The following is a 19200-nucleotide window of genomic DNA, read 5'->3' as shown; positions in this document are numbered from 1 at the left end:
TCTATATATTAAACATGACTCTAAAAGCCACACACCGATCTACAGGAAGCATTAGAATAAAGCAGAACAGACCTACTGCAGGATATTAAAACAATATCTTACAGCAAAGGTCATCAATGAAAAAGTGTTCGAGCATAAATGTGCGACGGTGTCAGCAGGTGAAAAATTATGTTTTGGGGAGTGACCCAGTTACCAGTGTGTCTGACTTCTCTAGCACATTTAGCCTATGCTGCTTTTTTTCATATTAATATTAAATAATTAATGAAGGCACATGAATTTTACATCTTTTTTGTTCATTAGGTGCTGTGAGATTCGGGTAGAGGAGGCGGGGGCGGCGGCAGAGTCGAGCCTGTACGAGGCACAGTTTTAACAGGCAAAGACTTTCTCCTGCTGCCCTGTGTAAAAAGCTCTCAAAAATGATGTCACCCTTTTTTTCAAAGGATGCCCCCGAGGGAGGTCACATGGGGTCAGGCTCACTGCAGCCAAAAGCTTGGCAGGGCTGGGATTTGGAATATGCCTGCCGCTTGTGCGATCCCATTTCCCGTCCTGGTAAGCCTGTCTCACAAGCGCCACGTCAGCTCACATCTCTTCATAGACTGCAAGTGCCTCCCCCTGCATTCAGATCTGCTGTGTGTGTGTGTGTGTGTGTGTGTGTGTGTGTGTGTGTGTGTGTCCAGAGCATGTTAATAAAAGGAGTCAGCATTCCTCTCACAGTCAAAAACTGTAACATGCAGGCATTATTGTGAACCAAAGTCTTCCCCTGGTGATTCATCAAATCAGCCACTGTGTGCAGGTGCAGGGCTTCTTTCTCCTTTAGGTATTTAGCCTGTAATAAATACTAACTGGATGAAGCTTATAAAGCTAGTTGTTGATTCAACTGTGTTTCATTTCGTATGGGATTGTATTACATTAGGAGAAGTTGATGTTATTTATAGTCTTCCCAGTTCAATAATGAAATAGCACGCAGTGGAAACTTCATGATATAATTCATTCCAAATGCCCTTGAGGTCGACTACTTGGTCTTCTAATTCAGACGTACCTCATCTATCAGCACTGTGCCCCCAAAGTACATTTCAAAATTGCCCTCAAAAAATGTACTGAATGTTAATCTAATCCAGCAACACGGATGATAAATGCTTGGAAAACAATATTTAAAAAACAGCAACAGCAGCTCCTCTTGACATGAAAGCTAGTTTGGTCATCGTTTGAACAAAGCGCCTCCAATGTGAGCTTTATTTATTATTAGCATGTTCACATTAAGCTGGCTAAATTTAAAAATGCACGTCTTCCTGTTTTTCCTGTTTATTACTACAGTATGTTTTCCTCTTTCCCTTGACTGAATGGAAAAATATTATTTTAGGATAATTAAAACAAGCTGAGACTCCTTATCTTAAGGACAAGTCACTAGAAACACTAGTGTGAACATATTGTTTTCACACAGTAAATAAGCCGGCTTTGTGTGCAGGCTGAAGTCGTCGCTGTCACTTTAAAAACACGAGTCAAATTGCTGATGGCCACACCTTTTTTTTTTTAATAACTGCTGCTAATCTGCATTCATCCTAATGTGACCTGACACTGTAGCCGTGTTTGTAATTATGATTATATTAGAGTAGCATGTTTACTCTGTTTATCATCTGCAAGTTTTAATTACCAACTTGATGTTGTGTAGATTGTTGTGTACTTCTCTCAGTGATCTAATACAATTACACTCAGAGTACACAAACTCAACAGCCACAGTTGACACTCTGTGAACCCTTTTCATAGCAGACATGATGACGTTGAAGCACTTAGAGCAAAGTTCGATGCTCCTGGAACTGGTAAAAGTAAATCTAATTTAGCGTTATTAATGCAGTTGATCACACCGGAGCTTTTCTTGCTATGACATGTAAAAATGTTTGCTGTGAAAAAGGTCTGTATTGGTTTTTTTTGCCTTCTTAAAGTGGACATGACCTCTTTCCAGGTCTATACTGGATTATCGCTGCATGATTTACAGTTAAAATGCAGCTCCTTAGTTCAGACAGGACGTTTTAGCTCCTGTCTCATTAAGCGCCCCCACCCCAATGAGCCCACTCCGTTCTGATTGGTTAGCTCCTGGAAGCTGCCCCTCGGCAGACTTCCAGCTCGGGAGGCTACGTAAACAAACAGTAATAGTCAGATTTCACTTCTTTTTCCTTTTCTTTACTCAAAATATAAACTTCTCAAATACATCTGTAAATATTCAAGCCTGAATCCGATCTGAAATATGCAAGTGGACACACAACACAAACAGCCCATGAAACAACCTTAGCAACAAAGGCTACACACAGCTGTTTGTGGTCATGTCCAAACAATCTGACGTCAGTTTGATCAGGAAATAGAGGAAACTTTATGGAGCGTTCAGAGCAGGCTGAGGCCTGGGCTTATGACCTTATGGTGGCATTTTTACATACATTTACCTACATTTAACATAGATATCCAACATTATAACAGTTTATATATGACAGCAAATCACAAAAAGTATGATATGTCCCCCTTAAGTACAGTATTTAGAGAATCATGTATGAGGCAACAACAATTTACTTGGTCTCTATTACCTATTTTATGTGCAACTTTTTGTCAAATGTCCCTTTTTATCCCCAAACTCTCCACTTACGTCTCCCTTTTATCCTCCTCATCTCCTCCTGTTTTCTTCCTCATTCATCCATCTATTCTCTTCCACTAACACTCCTTGTCCTGCAAATCTACTTCCTTTTGCTCCCTCTTCAGTGAAACCCCTGCACCTCCTCTCTCCTCCCTTCAGCTCCCACCTTCTCCTCATTTCTAGGCCTGTCTGTCTTGGAAGTGGGTCACAGACTACAGCTGCGCTAAAAGCCTCGCTAGTCTGGGAAGAAGACAGCGTCTAAATAAAACACCATACAATCAGCGGTCTCAGCGGTGCCTCATCATACATACATAAAGCTAAGAAGGACGGAGAGAAGAGGGGAAGGAGTTCAAGAGGGAGAGATAATGTATATGCAACTTGATCGGTTAAGTGGGTCTCTGGTCTTGTTGTCTCTTCGCAGGCAGAAAGCAGTTTCCGCCGTTACATATCAAAGCTTTTAATCTCAAACAAATGTTTCAAAGGAGGCACTCAGTCACTTATTTTTCCATATGATCTGACCAGCTGACTTGTGCTTCTGATCTATATGAAATTTAAAAGCTTAAAGTACTGTGTGTATTCTGCCAGTTGGTTTAAGTTGGACATTATGTTGCTATAGTAACCTCTACTGGCAGAGATCCACACCAGTTACACTTTAACTGACGGCGCTTTCGGACCAAACAGTTCTGACCAAACTCCCCTGAGAGGAACTCCCCACTGGGCAGCTCCTCTGAGAACTTCATACCTTGAAGGGCTTTTTATCTGATTGCATTCGCACCGCCGATAGGAACGCTGAAGAGAAGTGAAGCTAGCCGGCGGTTGGTATAGCAACGTAACCTCTGCATGAGATACAACAACAACAACAACAACAAGATGTAGGATGCCGTGATCGGAGCTCTGTGTTTGTTGTGTGTCGTGGGTTTCATGATAATAACAGAGTTGGACAGGAGACGTGTGAGTTTAGACTATGCAGGTTTTTAAAGATTGGCTCGTGTGTCCGAACGATCAATGTCCACTGACATCACACAAGGTTCCTCTTGTGCTGGGAGAGTACCTACACTGAAGTAGGAGCTAAAAAAAGTTCCTTAAAACAGTTCTAAGAGCTACAATTGTTCCCATTTCCTGCAGTGCGGACACAATAAAAAGGTGTAGTTTCTCCAACAGTTCTCAGAACTATGAAAAAGTCCCTCCAGTCCAAAAGTGCCTATTGTTAGTTAAATCTGTGCCTTTGGAGCACCACCTCTATTTACTATTTTTATTATGGTTGTTTTGATGATTGTTGACTTGTTAGTTGAATTTAGTTAACTGCTAACCAAGCTACCATGTTAGCTATTTAGTAGTAACTGTTGATTTGCTGTCGGGCTAACTGTTGATGTTATATATTTTACTTTATTTTGCTTTTGTGGATTCTGCTTGACATTAAGGCTTGTCCTCTTGTCCAGGACAAGTGGAAGAGAAATGTACTTCCCCACAATATGTCCAACTCAGAATGGGATCGCTCAGTGCAGAGTGGTGTAAGGATTAACTGGAACACACACCCACATAGACACGCATACACGCAAAAAAACACAAAACACACACATTGGGAACAAACACATACACACAGAAAACACGTTATTTTTATTCATTTTATTTTATTTAATGAATTTTATTATCCTTGGCGTTTTGGCGATACTGTTCATCTGACATTCATGCCAATAAAGCTAATGGAATTGAACTGAGATAGAGAAACAGACGTGTCTTTAGCTTCTGTACTGTGACCAGTGAAAGATCAATTAACTTGCCTGAAGCCAGGCTCTGTGTACGTTTACTAGATTAATGATGAACTTAACTTAATGTTGACTTTCACTAGTGATACTTACTTTCTCTCTGGCCTGGTGGATAATATTTTTTAGTCTAAACCTTTGTGAAGCCAGTTTCCTTCTTACTGTACTAATTAATTTGAGCCTTTACAGCAGCAGCACAACATCCGTCTGTCAGTTGGTCCACTTTTCATCCAGACTGAAGTATCTCAACAACGACTGATGGATCGTAATGAGTTTGGTGATCCACTAACTTTTCATCCAGCGCCACCACCAGGTCAAGACGTGGTCAAATTTCTCAACATTTATTTTGACTTGTGCAGATTTACTTTAGGTTCACCTGTTTATGTTCTAGGGTGCTTTATATTGAATGGTGTTCCTAATATTTTTTCCACACTATTAACATACATGATGGGGTTGAAATATTAGGAACACAATATAATGCACTCCAGTACACCACCACCCACTACGACCCTAATAATAAACATAAAGTGGAATTATCACCTTTCTGACAATGTCAACAAAAACTGAAAGTGTAGAAGCTTCGTAAAAGTAGAATTCATGGCAGAGCTGTTATGTTGGATTTCATTAGATTGCACAGGTGTTCCTAATAAAGTGGTCGCTGAGCATCATACACTACAGTGACATCTGGACTCGGTTTTATAAGGCTGTTTTCATATCCGCCTCAAAACGAGATATTTGATGTGACGTCATATAAGAGAAAGTGGTCGAGCTAGGTGCAGTTTAACAGTAAGAAATATGGATTTCAGCACTTTGACACTACTGAGGTTGAAAATATATATTCATATGAATATGACAGACTATAAATGCATCATGTTGATCCTGCTAGGTGTCCAAAGGATCAGAAAAGGATTAAGAAAAATAACTGCCATCGACAAGAAATTCAGTTATGGTGTGAGAACCAGTGGAGAACCAGTGGAGAACCAGTGGAGAACTGGGCAGATGTGTTGGTGACTCTCCAGCTAACTGCACGTAACACTGTGTGCTTTTTATCTCACAATATTGTAATGTTTGGTATCACATATAAGTCACTACCAAAATTAGTTCTGATTGTCTCCTGGCAAGATACTAACGAGCACAGATCAGCTCGTTAGGTCGGTCGTATCCTGCAGTGCCTGATTTAACTCAACACTATGTTTGCGCTGCTACCACACAGGTGAAAAAGCCAATTAAGTGTTACCTCATGTTCCAACTACAAAGACCAGATTCAAACAGCACAAACAAACTTGTGTCCTGAACCTCTACTGGAAGTGTGTTGAGCTCGTTGCACAGCTATGAATCCACACACATAGTGAGGGCAGAAGACTGAATAAACAAAATATTTGGGATGTTTTCTCACACGCGGGTGCAAGAATCCAATTTCTGAGAGTTCTCTCAAAGTTTAAAACTCTTTCTCATTTGCTTTCTTTATCCACATCCTATTTTAATATAACATAAATTAACTTAAATCAAAAGTAGGTAGTGAGGTCCAAATCCAGATTATTTGTCTTTATTGCATTAAACAGGAACATATTTTCTTGTGAGATAAGCTAGTGTGACTCAACACTTGGATCAGTACCTGTCTGGCTTTTGTGCCCAGGTTTAGTTACTGCCAGCAGTCTCAATGTACGACATTAAAAGGTTGAGCACCCCTGATATATAGCCTAGATAATGAGCTATGTTTACTCCAATACAACATGCAGGAAGCACTGCTGTTTACTGAAAAGAAGAAAGTCAGAAGAACAAGCACCAACAGGCTGTAACGCTGTGAAATTATGTTATCAATGAGCGGCACCTTCACAGCTGAGGAACAGATCCAGTCTGCAGAGCACACCAGAACCTGCTCTATCTTCTACACATCGCTGTGAAACCCTACTGTGCCGTGTGAGCATTATATGATTTATATATCTGACTTGTCCACAGTGCAGAAAGTCTGCAGAATTCCCAAATCTAACACTTGGCTTTCTGGTGTACATGAAAGCTTATATTGATTGTCCTTTTTTGAAATATTGCCCAGGAAGAAAGAACCAAAGCAAAAGACTCTTACTCTTAAACATCAAACACTGCTTCTACAACGAGAATACTAATAGAAACAGATAGATAGAAACAGCAGTGTGAAATATGTCAGAATCATAACTGGGCTAAATTTCAACTTGGTTTAAAAAAAAAGGACCAGTTTTCATTTTGGTGCGATAGGGACACCATGTGGAAAAGATCTGCTATTCCAGACAAAAGTTCAACATATATTGAACAGGCCAAGAGAGAAAAGATCATTCAATCTGATGGTCAGGTACAACAGAGTCTGGAGTAACGCAGGATAGTGTGGCTGGAGTTCACACTGCTGATCCACAGATAAGAACCAGCTTTAGATCAGACCTGAAGGAATACTCATACAGTATGTTACACACGGCAGTGACGGCCGTGTGAATAATCTTTATAGAAGTGACGACTTATGAGGAAATTCCTGAATGATCTTCTCATCTTTATCCAGGGAGTTCTGATGTTAAAGAATCACTGACATTGACAGCCTGCAGTTTAATGAAGAAATGCTCAAAAGGTCATTTACAGATGATGGCATTTACAGGATACATTTTGCCATCTGATACTTTTAATAAGATGGTACCGATTGTCTTTGCTTTTCTACTGAGCAGAACATAATCAGCAACATTAGCTCGACTTTTTAACCAAGTTCATCATCAAATTCAGTATTTGTACTGCACAATAAACAATAAATATCACAAAATATTTATTTATTAATTATTGTATAGCTTTTTGGACAGTAGTAGATGGTCCTATACAAGCAGGAATTAATTTTTAATGGCAACTTTATTTGATTGCTGTAAATAATAAAATCCACACTGACTTTTTTTTTGCTGAATCCATGGTTTAACATCTCTTTACAAGAATGTTACTGCTGTTAGCCCATAGTTTTTAATTTAACATATTCAACAAGTCCTCAGTGGACCTTAATGAAGCAACCTTAATGAAGCAATTATTGCTTGAACTCTTTGTTCAGACTGAAAGTTAATGTATGTGTTCTTCTTTTTGCCTGACGAGTAAATAAGAGAGCAAGGCCAGTGTTTATTTGTGTGCCTGTTAGGTAGTACAGACATGACTCAAAAAAGGGGGAAAAAGTTCAGTCAGGACACTTCAAATCTTTCTCGCAACATCTGAATCACCTCGTCTTACCTCGACTGAGTCACTGGTCACCGCCACACATTCATTCATAAAAGCTTCCTGTGTCAGTTGTGGAAAAGAACCAGTACAATCCAATTAGTCCAACTGAAAAGACGCCAAGAAAGGAAACTGGGACTACATGTAACGACGACTGGGGGATTAGAGACCTGCTGACCCATGTGACCTGTGGTGGTGAGGAGGAGGAGGAGCTGTCCTTGGTGCTGAAAACTGTGTCCAAGTCACAGATAACACAATGAAATGCCACAAATTTTCCAACGTTTGCCAGTTTTATTACCAAACCAGAAACCAGCATGTTAATTGAGATCGTGAGGTTGAACAAACTAACAAAGATAAATTATCTGATGGCTTCAAAGAATGACAACTCAAATATCACATCAGCTGTTACAGATGCAGATAAAGAGTAGAGCTGCTGGTTATATAAAGTTAACGCGTTTGATGATCTGTGCAAAGGCTGCAGCTAATGGTTATTAGGGGTTCAAGCACCAACGTGGTTGGAAGCCTGTTGTTTTTGTTCAGATTTTTATTTGTTTTAATCTTGTTTATTAAATAATAATAATAATAATAATTATTATTATTATTCTGATGAAAAAAAGCAGTTGTGCGTCCAACCGTAAACTGTGTAATGGTGACATTTCATAGGAAGGTCGTAGACAGTGCAAACTGGGTCCAGAAAAAAAAAGTCTAACCATAAGTTGGCACTTTATTAAAGGAAAATGCGTTTTGTGCCATAATGTGCTAATTTCACACAGCAAATTAAAGTACTTTATATCCCTGCGATCATTATATTGTGATGCATCATGTGATTATGGTTCAGGACCATTTCTGCTCAAACCTGTTTTGTATAATAGTGAAATATGCTTTTTTTGTTTTTATTTTTAATTAATTTTATTTAAACATTTTATTTTATTTAAATATGAATTGTTTAGTGTACAACATGTCAGCAAATAGTGAAAATTGCCCGTCACAAATTCCCAGATCTTAAGGTGACATCTTCATCTTCTTCCAGTCCAAAAATACTGAATTCAATTTACAATAATATAAAACAAAGAGAAGCATCGATCAATCCTCACCGTTTACAGGATGGAACCAGACGTTTGGCTTAAACGATTAATCACTTATCAAAACTGCTGCAAATTAATTTTCCTGTGGATCAAATCGTCACGTCAGATCTAGTCTGTGGTGATGTGAAGAATATGTCCAGCGTTATCCTCCTTTAACCTCCTTAAACGAATCTGTTGGAATTTATGACAATTTGGGCTTTAAAGATATTTCAGTTAAAAATGCTGTTGGTTATAAGAGGACTGAACATTGTAATATACCAAATGAATGACATCAATATAACCTGCACATCACTGGTGGCCTCTGCTGAGGTAATACAGATAAAAGATAGTTTTTAGTTATATCTGGTACAATAAATGTATTGTTCATTGTTCTTGTTAATAAACTATAGAATAAACTGATATGAATTCCCAAGGCTGCAAATAACAACTTTGTAGATTTCCAGAATGTTCATTTGAGCTCTGATGTTGATCTTTTTATGACTTTTATTGTATTATCGTCCTTCACTGTTTCTTAATCAGATGTACTCCTCTTCCTCACAAAACACCCTGATCTTTAAATGTCACTTAAAGGTGCAGTGTGAAGAATTTAGTGGCATCAAGCAGAATGGACATGACAGAAATGGAATATAATATTTATAAGTATGTTTTAATTAAAGTGTATAAAATGCAACTAAATCCTACAGACTGGTCCTTTAACAGGCTCTGAGCTGCTTCACCTCATGTGCACCTCAGTCCTTATTATACGCTGAGACATTTTGTTTAGTTAACAAAACCACTTTGGTATATTGGAAACAGTTACCTTGCTTTATGTGATATTTTATCTTGTTTTATTTATTTAAACAAAAGTGCAGACTGTATAAGTCTTATTTCCAGCATTTGTTTAACACTGAAACCATCATGAGTTTATAGTGAAAATGACCCTCATGACTGACTGCAGCCTGCTGTACAGTGGAATCACTGTTTATATGTTTTGCTAATTGTATGTTTACAGTTGTTTACTGTCTGCAAGCCTCAATCCCATAAACAGCTTCATTCATTCACCCCGATAGAAAGGTGATCTAATAGAATTAAATTAGACAGTCTTAAGCTGAAATAGATCGCCACCTTATTCCTCTGTGGGCATGGGCTAAATATTTCAATCCCATTGACGCAGGAGGACACCGGGCTACTTAGCGGGATTAGATGAGCGCATGGGGAGTTTATAAATGGACGTAAAGGAAGTGATCAGTACAGGAATCAGATAGGACACAACTGATCAAGCCCTGCTACGTGTCGGTCTGCACAGAGACCTCCTGCACCTCCTGCTAAGGCTGCAGCAGTCCTGCTGAGGACCCGACGCCTAACCCCCCCCGCGGCCAGCTCGTACATTTTGCCTTCAGCTTCTTGAGATTCAAGCACCGTCCACAACCATGGAGCCTGTGGCCCAGACGGTGAGCGCCACTGCTGCCTTTGACAGAGAGACTTTCTCCAGGAAAGCCTTGAGAGCAACCCCCAGAGGAGCCTCGTCTCATTTTGTGGGGAGCTCCATTGTCATCTTGTCCTCGTTTGCGGTCTCAACTTTAGCTATGAACTGTGGGAAAAGGATCCAGGAGTCTAGAAACAAACCCAATGAGAATTAGCAACGGCGGACAGATATGCCTTTATTTTTTAGTTAACCTTTGTGAAGCCGGGCAAGTCAACAAAGAATTTATTTTTATGAAGAAGTGATGAACAGCCCTGTGTTCCTGTAGATAAAAGTGTGTGTTTCGTCATACATGAAGTTATCTGTGAGTTCTGGACAAAGAGCTTAGAGGTGGATCAACTTCTCTTGAGACAACAGGAGGATTTTCTGAGAAGACGGCGTTTGGTAACCATCTCAAGACCATTCAATGCAACGCCAACAGTGCTCTGTTGGGTAAATACCGATGACCTTGCAGTATTTAAGGAGGGGAACGCTATGCAGTAATACCAATGACGCTCATCCTCCGTTTTCCCCTCATACTTGTTTGTTATGTAAGATGTAAAACAAAAAATAAAAAACCCTCAAGATGTTTTAGTTTAAGATGTCTCCTGCTGGTGGTTTAGGAACAGTGATTCAAATGTGATTTTCTTTTGTAAGTTATAAATCTATTTTGTAAAAACAAAACATGATGAAGCTAAAATTAGAATCAAGTCTTCTCAGTTGACTTACAATGGCTGAGTTTCAATCCACAATACTTCTTTAGTGCTGAATGAAATGTAACACGAAGTGTCAAAAACTGTCAAGTAAATGCTTATTCACCATTCTTTAACTATTCCTTGATTGAACAGTTTCTGATTTAATGCACATTTCAAGACTGTATTTTACTGAGGAAATGTTCTTGTATGGCTGCTTGTTTATATCCGTTTAAGGTATTGAGAGAAACATGGTTTTGGTCACATACTGAAACTCAGCTGTCTCCTACAAGAAGGAAAACACATAAATTACAAGTCATGGTCCATGTACAGTTGTGATATACAGTACTGTGAAAAAGTTTTTTGCCACTTTCGATGTTCAGATTCGTATCCATAACGCAATACCATCAGGGAGACGTCTGATTGGTCCCAATTTTATTCTGTAGCATGACAACGACCTGAAACATACAGCCAGAATCATAAAGAACCATCTCCAGCAACAAAGAAGAACAAGGAAGTCCTACAACAGATGGTATGACCCCCACGGAGCCTTGATGTCAACAACACTGAGTCAGTCTGAGATTACATAAAGAGACAGAAGCAACTGAGACGCATAAATCCATTCTAAGCGACGCTTGGAACAACCTTCCTGCCGAGTACCGAGAAGAACTGGTGCAGTTTTAACTTTCCATTCTGCAGTTATATTGTGGTGAATATTTTTGCATTTGATGGAGTCAGCCAATCAGAGCGTGGTTGTTTTGGGAGCAGCAATGATTCATGTGAATGCTTTTCAAACCCCTGCTGTCTATTGTCATGTTGCCACCAGAGGGCAGTATAGGAATAAAAGATTGAAACCTTTTCCAACAACACCTCTCTGCTTCTTGTATGTTGTAGAATTTTAAACAAAGTCTCTTAAGAACACAAAACTTATTTTGAAAATCATTTTTATGTATAAAAAAAACTGATACAAACATGACAAATAAAGAGATCTTCATTCCATCAAAGTCCATCCACATCTGAGCCCAAGACTCAAATGTTTGACTCTATACATGAATATCTCACAACGTGGTTCTGATTTACTGTATGTGTGTGCACGTCCTCCAATGTGTTCTCCTCAGAGTGTGCTGAGGCTCTTCAGCCTGCGCTCAGTGAAGAAGCGATGTGTCTGGTGGGTCTGGGTTTGGTCGTTACCTCCAGCTGGTGCACTGAAGTAGGACAACATGGACCTGTTGTTTTTCCGCTGCGCTGCTTTCTCTCCATCCTCTTCATCGTCGTCATCCCTGAGGACAGATTTAACAAAACAAGACTGATTTCTATGCTGTGGTTAGTACTCATCTCCTGAGGTCAAGTGATTTGCACAGACATTAAGCGTGACCTGGAAATCAAAGAGGTTGTGGTTTTCACACACTAGCACATGCAAGTGCTCTTATCTACACACATTCACACAACAAAGCAATTTCTAAAAGCATTTTTGTCAAGTTTTTATCTTTTATTAGACTTGGAAAAATGCTGGAAACCATTTGAGTGCTTTTAGAAAATTCCTGTTCTCTGCTAATTTTTCTCAGAGCAAAATCACCCAGAGCACAAACACCGTAAACATGTTTTTATGCTGGATTTCAATGGTATCCTTCTTCAACTCCCTAAGGCAGCCTCTCGCTTTTATACATCTAAGGACTTTTGGTCAGAATCAGGTTTGTGGGTTGTTTACCAGTGCACAGTCACAGCCTTGCTGTCCATCAGGGTTTGGGCAGTGCTCCAGCTGAAGCGGACAAACTGAGGGTAACCAAAAACAGGGTCCAGGTACTTCAGCAGCCATGCTTTGGTCTTGGGGTCTGGAAAAGCAGGAAAAAGTCTCAGTGTCAGTTCATCTACATGCATCATTTGTTGATTCTTTTTTTTTTTTTAAAGGAATGTCTGATAACAGTAAGTTCACTCAAATGCTAATATTTTTTAATACATTTTAACAAGGTTTTCTGAAACATTGTTGTTATTATAAAAAGATTAATGATGAACAGCTGTTGATTGTTACCATTCGGGTATCCTGAGCCGTAGTCTGCATCCACCTCTCCCAGGTCTTCAGCAAAGTTCCAACCTTTTACAACACGATCTCTGGCCACCTGAAAATTGACACATGACATCAGGAAAGTGTTTGACTGAATATGAACATAGCTTCAAATGCAGACGTTAGAAACAATATTTAAGTTTGTAATCCTAAATTAAGGCCATGTAGGTAGAAAAGAAATACACACAAGCACTCATGCCAACCATAAACAATATTTACTGTTACTTATTATTATTATATTATAGTTTATTGATTAACAAACTCGAACATGGTTGAGACACATGCCACATAACCGCACCGTCCATGGTTCACATCGAACTGTTGCTGTCCAATAAAGGTATACGATCCCCAAAACATGGGAAAAAAACTCAAACATGGTTCTGAAGGTGACTTTAAGACACACACAGTAATTAACTTTGATTTAACACTGGGGCAACGGTATCATTCAATATCGAAATGATTTAGATATATCAGCTTAGTTATTGCTACCCAAGATGCCAACTAGGGCTGCAACTTATGACTATTTTCATCATCAGTTTTTCTGTTTATTTCTTTTAATTAATCGTCCGGGCTACAAAATTCCTGAGAACAGTGAAAATGTCTGTAACACTTTCCTACAGTCCGTGGTGATGTCATTAAATTGCCTGTTTTGTTGGACCAACATTCAAATGCATTGAATTTACTATCACATCAGTCAAAGAACAGCAGCAAAATGTCCATAAATAACAGACTGGAACTGGGAAATGTTTTGCATTTTTGCTTTAAAAATGGCTTCAACGTTTGATCAATTATCACAATAGTTGCAGATTGCTTTTCTGTTGATTGACTAATCGTTGCAACTATAATGTCAACTAATAAAACCGACACAGTTCCTTTAAAATGTTGGATATATGAGGGACTAGAATAAGAGACAGAAGACTGCTGTTTCAGCACTCCTGTTAAGAAATAAATGTATGAAAAAGTATCTTGAACAACTCTGCAACCTCTTTAACTGAAGGTATTAATTTCGTATTACACGTCGCACTCATTAGTTCATCTTTTTCAGTCAAGACAGAGAAATTAAGGAGCTTTGACGTAACTTCACAGCCTGTAAAGGGAAGTGAGTGATGGAGGAAAGACGCTGAGATAACAGCTTGCTGAGGGTCACTGACCTTCGCACAGATACTGGCTGCACTGACGATGGGAAACAGGGAGTCGGCCTTTGGCCTGACTGTCACCTCAATGCCCGGGAACAGCTTGGACAGCTTCGCCTCATACTTGTCTGCTGGGCCAACTGTGTCCACAAACACCTGCAGGGCACCAGAGAGATGAAGGAAAGGAGACAAAGCAAGACAGGAAAGGGCAGAGAGCTTCATGAAAAGAATCAATGACTACTACATTAAAAGGACAAATAGACACAGCAGAAAACAAGACGCAGCCAATTCAACAAAACATCAGGTTTTCATTTATACCAGTAGTCATATTTACATACCTCTTTGAGCTGTACTCCACTGTCCAATGCATACTGAACTAAACCAATCGCTGTATCGTGTGAAAGGGCGTTCAGGTTGTATTTTGTCCTAACAAACGCAGACATTTTGTTAGTGTATTAAAGTAAAACAAAGTTTATGAAGTATATGCATTATGCTGTATTTGACAACATACCTCTGTAACATGCAGGTAGAGATGGTGTTGGGTGAGAGAATATGCACAGCCCATCCAACATAACTTTTGGCTTCTTCCAGTTTCTGGAAAAGATTCTCTCTTTGTGCTTCCGTTAGAGTCTTTGAATCTGATAAGAGACAAAACATCAATCCAAAGTTGCTGTGGAGGGATTTTATTTACTGTTATGGAAGTTAATAATGATCCATGAATCATTTGCAGGTGGCATTTGGGTACGATGAACAGGCTAAATCCATGTTTTCTTTTCGAAGATACATTTTTATACAACAGCTTTTATTAGTCACTCACTATTGTGACCAGCAGGATCAAATAAGTTGAATTAGTTTAAAAAATCTTGCTAAGAAAAGCCGTTCAATCTCCCTCTCAAATCACCACCTGCAGAAATAAATAAAGGTCAATAAGATTACCTGCCACTTTCAAGCCTTTTAACTCCTCCTTTTTGGAAAGTGGACAGAAACATATTCCGTACACCATCGGCCCTGGATCACAAACAACACAAACTCTGTTAATATGTACATTCAGTTGACAGTTTTTGTTGTAATCTGAAGACCTTGTGTTTACAAAAATATGGCATCTGCTAATGTCCTTTTTGGAAATCTGTCTGGACCTTTTCAGGAAAAACAAACACTGTAGAAGTGTCATACTGCGTCCTATCTTCTTCAACTCTGAAGCAGGTATTCACTGGTATTTTGTTTGCAGCTCCATTCTGTCCCTGACCCTTACAGACAAAGCCACATGCATTTTTTTTAGAATGAAAAATATATATATTTTAGCAGACAAAATGTTTCTATTTTTACTGACTTCAAAGACCTTTGTGCTCTGTTTCTGCATCACCTCAAGTGTTTCTGATACTTTCACAAGACACTTTGGGAGGTTTCCATTCTGGCAAAACCTTATTTATGCTTTTAGTCACCATGGCTCAGGAGCTACAGCCATATTAATTTGGGTACGTCATTTCAATATTTGCTCCAATACAGAGGCTGGAGTGGGAGAGGTGAAGGCCACAAACTACAGCCTCCAAAATTAAAACAACATCAAATCAAAAGATCTCTAAAACAGTTTAATCAAGAGTGGACATAATAACTTTCATTAAGGCAGGATTTTTTGCGTGATGGCCTTTATAGAGTTTAAGGATAGGTTCACAAAACAACAGTCAGGCGCTCATATGAACACTGAAAGAGGTTTTCCTCACTGTAATCATTCCTCATGTTCATACTGGCTATTTAAAGATCCCCTTCAAATGTGCTTTCAATGTAAGTGATGAAGGGCAAAATCCACAGTGTGTCCACACAGTTATTCTGTGAATAAATGCAATTAAAAGTTTATATGAAGCTTATATGAGACTTCAGTCTGAGTTAGACATATCAAGTGGATATCTGACACATTTACAGATTTCATAGCATCAAATTCCCTCTTTGTGTTTCCCTGTTGAGCTGCGGTGGAAGTATAGTAACAAAAAGAGGGAATTTGGCACTAAATAGACTGTAACGTTAAAAGATATCTACTTGATTTGACTCATTTGGCTTCAGATAAACTTTTAAAGACATTTTTGCACAGAAGGAGGACTGTGGATTTTGTCCCCCATCACTTCCATTGTAAGTGCATTACGAAGGGATCTTCTAATGTCCAGTATGAACAGGAGGAATGATTACAACAAGAAAAACATGTGTCAGTGTTTCAGTATTTGATTCATTCTATCATAATACCACAAATGAACAACGCGTTCACATTGTGGCTGTATATAATTATTCACCTCAGCGATACAAGTCTGTAGCTTAAGAAGATATCATTTCTCCTTTTTTAAAAAACAAACTAGCAGCATACCCAGCACAGGCCCCCTGCCCGCCTCGTCGATGCCCAGACAGCAGTCCTCAGTCTTGCAGGCATCAGGGATCAGAGAGGCCAGCCGGCAGCTCACAGAGTTGTCTGCTTCAAACGGGCTGAGGTCCATGACTGCTGGCTGAGAGGAGACAAAGTAAATCCTATCATACTCAAGTCTCTGCAGACCCCACAGAGGTGACTTCATTCTGTTTCGGAGGTTAATACGTTAGCATCAACTCCTAACTGTCATGTTAGCTAACGGTAACTTCCAAAGCTGTAACGCTCTCAAACGTTAACTAACGTTACTTAATGTTAACGTTGACGTTTCTTGAGTCAGTTATGAGTTCAGGCCGCTCTGACGTGACTTTAAAGTAGCAAAATATCGTGATAAATCTGAATTAAGCTCATTCTTACCTACTTGGGATGATGACAGGACTCTTCTCGACTGTTTGATGTTTTTCTTTCTACTGCAGATTTGGCGCCCCCTGAGTGACGTCACGTGCCTCTTCTTCGTTTTTTTTCTTCTTCTTCTACATTTTTAGGCGCATTACCGCCACCAGCTGGTCTGGAGTCTAAACTGCAGTCTTTTTGCATTTTTTTTTCTCTTGTATTGCGCTTCATAATTGTGTAACATAAATTATTATACATTTTTAGCTTCAGGTTTATTGACAACACTCTGATATATTGTAATATACAACACAGGAACATCCCTGACAAAGTCTGCTAAAGTCCTGGACTTATTTCCATCTTCAACCCCTGGAGGAGTTTGGTGTCTGACATGAAGAAATATTACAAATTAAGTACTAAACATAGATAATTGAATCCTATAAATAAACAAATTTTTCAGGATGCACTCGAGATAAAAGGTCAAATATTTTCACATAATGTCACATAAAAAACAGCAACTGTGTGACACTAGTTCAACATGCAAATATTAGTGAATTATTAATACTGATGTTTGTATTTCCCTTCCATTTTTAGTCTGATGCATAGCCTCTAACATGTTACTCGCAGTGTTGGAAGAACTACAGCCTACTCAGATCCTGTCATAATACCATAATACTCTCAAGTAAAAGTCTTACATTTAAAACTACACTTAAGATAAAGTGTGTAAGTGTTATCAGATAATATACTTCAGTAGTATTAAAAGTCAAAGACTATTATGCAGAATTGCTCCTTTCAGAGTGTTATAATATTGTATATTATATTATAGAGTTATTATTTAAATTATTATTTAAACAGCATGTTGATATTGCAGCTGGTCAAATGGGAGCAAATTATAACAATTATAACAATTTCATATTCTGTTAGGTAGACTCATCTATTACAGTGTGCCGTATTTTAAAAGATGATTCTGTATTTTTACATGTAAAATCTCAATCTGTAAAGTAACTGGTAAGTAAAAAGCACAATGTTTCCCTTTGTAAGGTGGAGGAGTAGAAGTAAAATGTACTTATTACTTTCCACAAATGATAATCCCAACCGCTGGATTTAAGATTTACAGTCTTAATTTTGAGATACCCATCTCATTTATCTAATTATTTTATTGAACTGATTTATCAGAGATGACTAATGCACATTAATCAAAATTAACCAAGATTTTGCCAATATTGAATTTACATCTGCCATCCTTTGCTAGGAACGCGGCCTAATCTGCAAAAATGAAAAGTGTAAAGTGACATAGAGCAGACATGGCCAGATGAACGTGCTGTGAGGCCCCGGGGCCAAAAATGAGCTATAGGCACCTACTGACACCCTGTCTGTGGTAATTTGGTCAAACACAAATTTATTTCAGGAGATGCATAAGACAGGTAAGCATGCAGGACTCCCCTGAAGGCCCTTTTCATTCGGTGGTGATATTCCCAAACAAATTTTCAATTCATCAAATTACCACAATTCCTCTCATAAATTTCCAAATGTGCATATTCGGTAGTTTATTTTCAATGCAATCTCTTCTACTTTTTGACTCTTTTAAGAAATTTAAAGTTTATTTGTGTTTTTTGTAATTGAAAAAGAAAATAGTCTAAAAGCTTCGACCACAGTTCATCAGCTTGATTACTGTAATATTTTTATATAACTAGTTTTTCCTTCTCATGACATCTTTTTTTTGCTCACAACATGATTGTATCAGTGTTTGTGTATCACCTGACCTGAGGTCTCTGAGTGCCACCATTTTAAAATTCATAAACCAAGTGTAGCCTTAATTATTAAAGGTTTCTCTTTCAAAAATTAACTACAGCACTTTTCCTCTGGTTCCCCTTTTCTCCCAAAATTAACTTCAGCTCTCACTCCTCATTTTGGATATTATCACCTTTACCATCATCATCATGTATTTTACATTTCCCTGAAATGCAATGCCAACACAGTAAGCATGAAATGATTTTTGGATACCTGCTTAATGAGTTTAAACTGCAGCTGAATGAGGAGGCGGGGAGGAGGGAGCCTCAGGTGGAGAGGAAAGGGCAGAGCGAAAGGAAAGCCATGTACAAAAGTCCAAGTGTAGCCTACGTTAGTTACTGAGCTGAAATTGGCCTTGCCTCTGGCTCTTTACACCCACCCCTTCTCTCTCCTTCTGTCCCTCTCTCCCTCTCTGAATGGCTCTCTTTGTCTTTTCTCAGTAACACGCAGTCCCCAGCCGATTAAATGTGGGGAATTAGTAGTCAATTTTAGCCTACCACACACACACAAACACACTAAACAGCTTAGGTTGGTGGGGCGCTGATTGTGTTGTTATTACAGTTCACACGTCAGCAGCATGTTTTTAATTTATTTTTTCTTCACCCTTCACTTACTAAGTGCACCGTTTGTTGCTATTCTTGAGCTGCCGCTGCCAAATAAAATAAC

General features: G+C 38.8%; 1 protein-coding gene across 2 annotated transcripts; it reads right to left on the bottom strand.

Moving 5' to 3' along the window:
* Window positions 1–11738: 11738 nt before the first annotated feature.
* rnaseh2a (ribonuclease H2, subunit A) lies at window positions 11739–16880 on the bottom strand. 2 transcript variants are annotated; one of them, XM_044347030.1, is made up of 9 exons: window positions 16771–16880; window positions 16360–16495; window positions 14943–15014; window positions 14518–14644; window positions 14345–14432; window positions 14025–14162; window positions 12841–12928; window positions 12520–12643; window positions 11739–12091 (listed from the first exon to the last, which is right to left on the bottom strand). In XM_044347030.1, exons 2-9 carry the CDS (start codon window positions 16484–16486, stop codon window positions 11926–11928), a joined length of 930 nt encoding a protein of 309 aa, XP_044202965.1. In that variant the 5' UTR covers window positions 16487–16495; window positions 16771–16880; the 3' UTR covers window positions 11739–11925. The 2 variants fall into 2 exon arrangements, with proteins under 2 accessions (XP_044202965.1, XP_044202966.1); XM_044347031.1 differs by having other exon boundaries at window positions 16775–16871.
* Window positions 16881–19200: the final 2320 nt, after the last annotated feature.

This window comes from Thunnus albacares, chromosome 3 (assembly GCF_914725855.1).
Source record: "Thunnus albacares chromosome 3, fThuAlb1.1, whole genome shotgun sequence".
Taxonomy (NCBI): domain Eukaryota; kingdom Metazoa; phylum Chordata; class Actinopteri; order Scombriformes; family Scombridae; genus Thunnus; species Thunnus albacares.
This window is presented reverse-complemented; position numbering and strand designations above follow the sequence as displayed.